The sequence below is a fragment of the Palaemon carinicauda genome, chromosome 13, assembly GCF_036898095.1.
Source record: "Palaemon carinicauda isolate YSFRI2023 chromosome 13, ASM3689809v2, whole genome shotgun sequence".
NCBI classification, from domain to species: domain Eukaryota; kingdom Metazoa; phylum Arthropoda; class Malacostraca; order Decapoda; family Palaemonidae; genus Palaemon; species Palaemon carinicauda.
The window spans coordinates 45,957,266-45,959,994 of record NC_090737.1 but is presented as its reverse complement, the minus strand read 5'-3'; the positions used below and the strand labels follow the sequence as shown (position 1 = coordinate 45,959,994).

Genomic DNA, 2,729 nt, shown 5'->3' with positions numbered 1-2,729 from the left:
ATCTCACTATTCTCCCATGAAAGAAGTTGATAATTATTTTTCATTTGGGGAATAACTGTTGATGAAGATATCTTTTTTAAATATTAGCATGATATAGATACCTTTTTTTAGCATAAATATTATGCTGAACCTCAAATAAATAATATGCATGGTAAGATATACTATGCGTGATTTACAAGAGAATCCGATTAAATTTTATATTCGTTTTCCAATTATACCTGTTTTCAGTTTCCTGCTACTAAGTATTAAAATGATTAGTAATTTCAAACCAGAAAAAGTATATATTTTCATTCTGATTTCGAAATTCAAGTGTAATACGGAAATAATATGATTCACACTTTCAAATGATTTGTTCATCTCTGGATAAAAAATAATATACGATGGTTATTATTGACCTACGGGGAAACTTTTCTGTCATTTTAAAAGATGCATTGAAAATTTTACTCTTAGGTTAAAGTCTTTTAATTATATGTTGAACAAATTACAATATCTATATTAACAAAAGAAGTTCTATAAAATAAGGTTAACAACTATATTCTATTACTTAAGTCTTAATACAGATCTATCTTCAGATCATTCATTTTAGCATTACTTCTCGTACAACAAGTGGTATAAGTACCCAATTTCAAGACTTCGTAAATGGGACGTTGTCGCCTTGTTTACATCATGAAGTTGAAGGAGGTTTTACGGCAGTATTACGTAGACATCAACTCAATGCAGTACGTGTTGGAGGAACAAAGCAAAGCTGCCAGTGATTTTTAAAAACAATTGCATTGAAACATTGCAATGGCTGATCTTCAAATGAAAGGCTGTGGACTACTGACTGTCAAATATCTCTTATTTTTCTTTAACTTGATTTTCTGCATATCAGGAATCCTATTGATAGCAGTTGGTGGCGTTGCTCAGGAGTTTTTTCAGCAGTACATCCAATTTTTCGAAAGCCAGTATGAAACTCCAGCTATAGCCCTGATTATCCTGGGTGCCATCACCCTTGTTGTTTCTTTCTTTGGCTGCTGCGGGGCTAAACGAGAGAATGTCACCATGCTGCAAATTTTCATTTGTCTGATGGTTGTGATTATGATGTGCGAAGTTGCCGCTGTCATCGCCGTAGCTGTGATGCGACTTGACATAGAAGAACTCGTCAAAAGGAACCTAAACGAAACCATGGATCATTTTGGCCAAACAAAATCCCTCTCGACATTTGCTTGGAATGACATTCAACTCAATCACAGATGCTGTGGAGTGATGAGTTACCTAGACTGGGAGAAAATCCAGTATGGTGTCGAGGTAGGTGGTGTTCCGGACTCCTGCTGCGTTGAAACGAAGCCTGCTTGTGGCCACGGTATTTTTGGGTCTATGTCGAGTGGATATGACTTTATTCCCAACATTTATACAAAAGGGTGTTATCAAGTCTTCAAAGACTCTGCCATAAGTAACGTTGGAGCTATTGGAGGAGGTATCGCTGGATTAATATTCTTTCAACTTCTAGGAATTTTCATGTCTTCTCATCTGATCCAGTCAGTAAGGAACTATGAAAGAATGTAGAGCGGAAATTTAGACCTTCGTCTTTAGTGTTTTGATTTTTAAGTGACATATTCTGTTCAGGTTTTATTGACGTTGATTTTTCATTTAAGTTAAAGAAGTGGAGTTAATTTCAAACTAAGGTAAATTGAGATAACCTAGTAGGATATGGTACTGTGTATTGTATGGCATGCGAAATTTTTCATTTATGTTAAGGAAGTGGTGTTAATTTCAAACTAATGTAAATTGAGATAACCTAGTAGGATATGGTACTAACTGTGTATTGTATGGCATGAGAAATTTCTTTTTAGGCATTAAACCTCTTTTATTTATTGTGGTTGCTACATTGTAAAACACAGCCAATTTTGGATTGGTATTGTTCTCAAAGTATTAAAAGCTAATTGGTTAACTATTATAAAGTAAAACATTTTTAACAGTTCACTCCATTTGCAAGCTGAATGAATAAAGTTATTATATGTAAATAAAAGCTTATATTTTGCCTTTCCTTGATTTCCATGGTTAGGCCTACTCAGTTTCTATGACTGCTTTGAATAATCTTACTCTATATCTGTTCCAATTTTAACCGTAAAAACCTTATGCTTTTCAGTGAATGGAGAAAATATAACTCCACAAGACAACTATGATGATTTTTTTATAATTATTTTCCATTAAAATTTTGGTCAATATATGATAGGCTACTGTAATTTCTAGCGAAACTGGAATTCGCTATAAGAAATGAATGATTGCTGGCCATTTTTGCATTCTTCTCTATTAACACAGGGGGCTAGGATATGATAACTTGCGTATCCATGACTACAATTTGAACATGAGATCATTTCTAATCCCATTGTTTACTTTTGGAAGACTGATTGAGTCCCTGCCCTTGCGCTGTTTGCATTCGCTTCAGCAAGTTTTTCCTTTTAGTTTAAGTAATCATTGGCTGTTTTTTAACCCAAAAAGAGATTCCTAGTCTTTATGCATACGTTCCCGGATATTTATTTCCATGAGCAATTTTTCCAACATAACTGACAGTTGGAAGGAAGAAGTGTTCCAGAGAGGATTTAAATTTATTTATCATTATCACCAGCTAATCTGCAGCCATAGTTGGAAAAGCAGAATGGTATAATCCTAATATCCCCAACAGGGGAATGGCACAACTAGGAAAGGAAATAAGGAAATAAAGTATATGAAATATGATGAATAAAGAG

At 34.1% G+C, this 2,729-nt stretch overlaps 1 protein-coding gene across 1 annotated transcript; it reads left to right on the top strand.

Moving 5' to 3' along the window:
* The first annotated feature begins 683 nt into the window (after positions 1-683).
* On the top strand, positions 684-2,008 carry LOC137651940 (CD63 antigen-like). Its single transcript, XM_068385154.1, has one exon. The coding sequence runs from the start codon at positions 787-789 to the stop codon at positions 1,543-1,545; it is 759 nt and encodes a 252-aa protein (XP_068241255.1). The 5' UTR covers positions 684-786; the 3' UTR covers positions 1,546-2,008.
* The last annotated feature ends 721 nt before the right edge of the window (positions 2,009-2,729 follow it).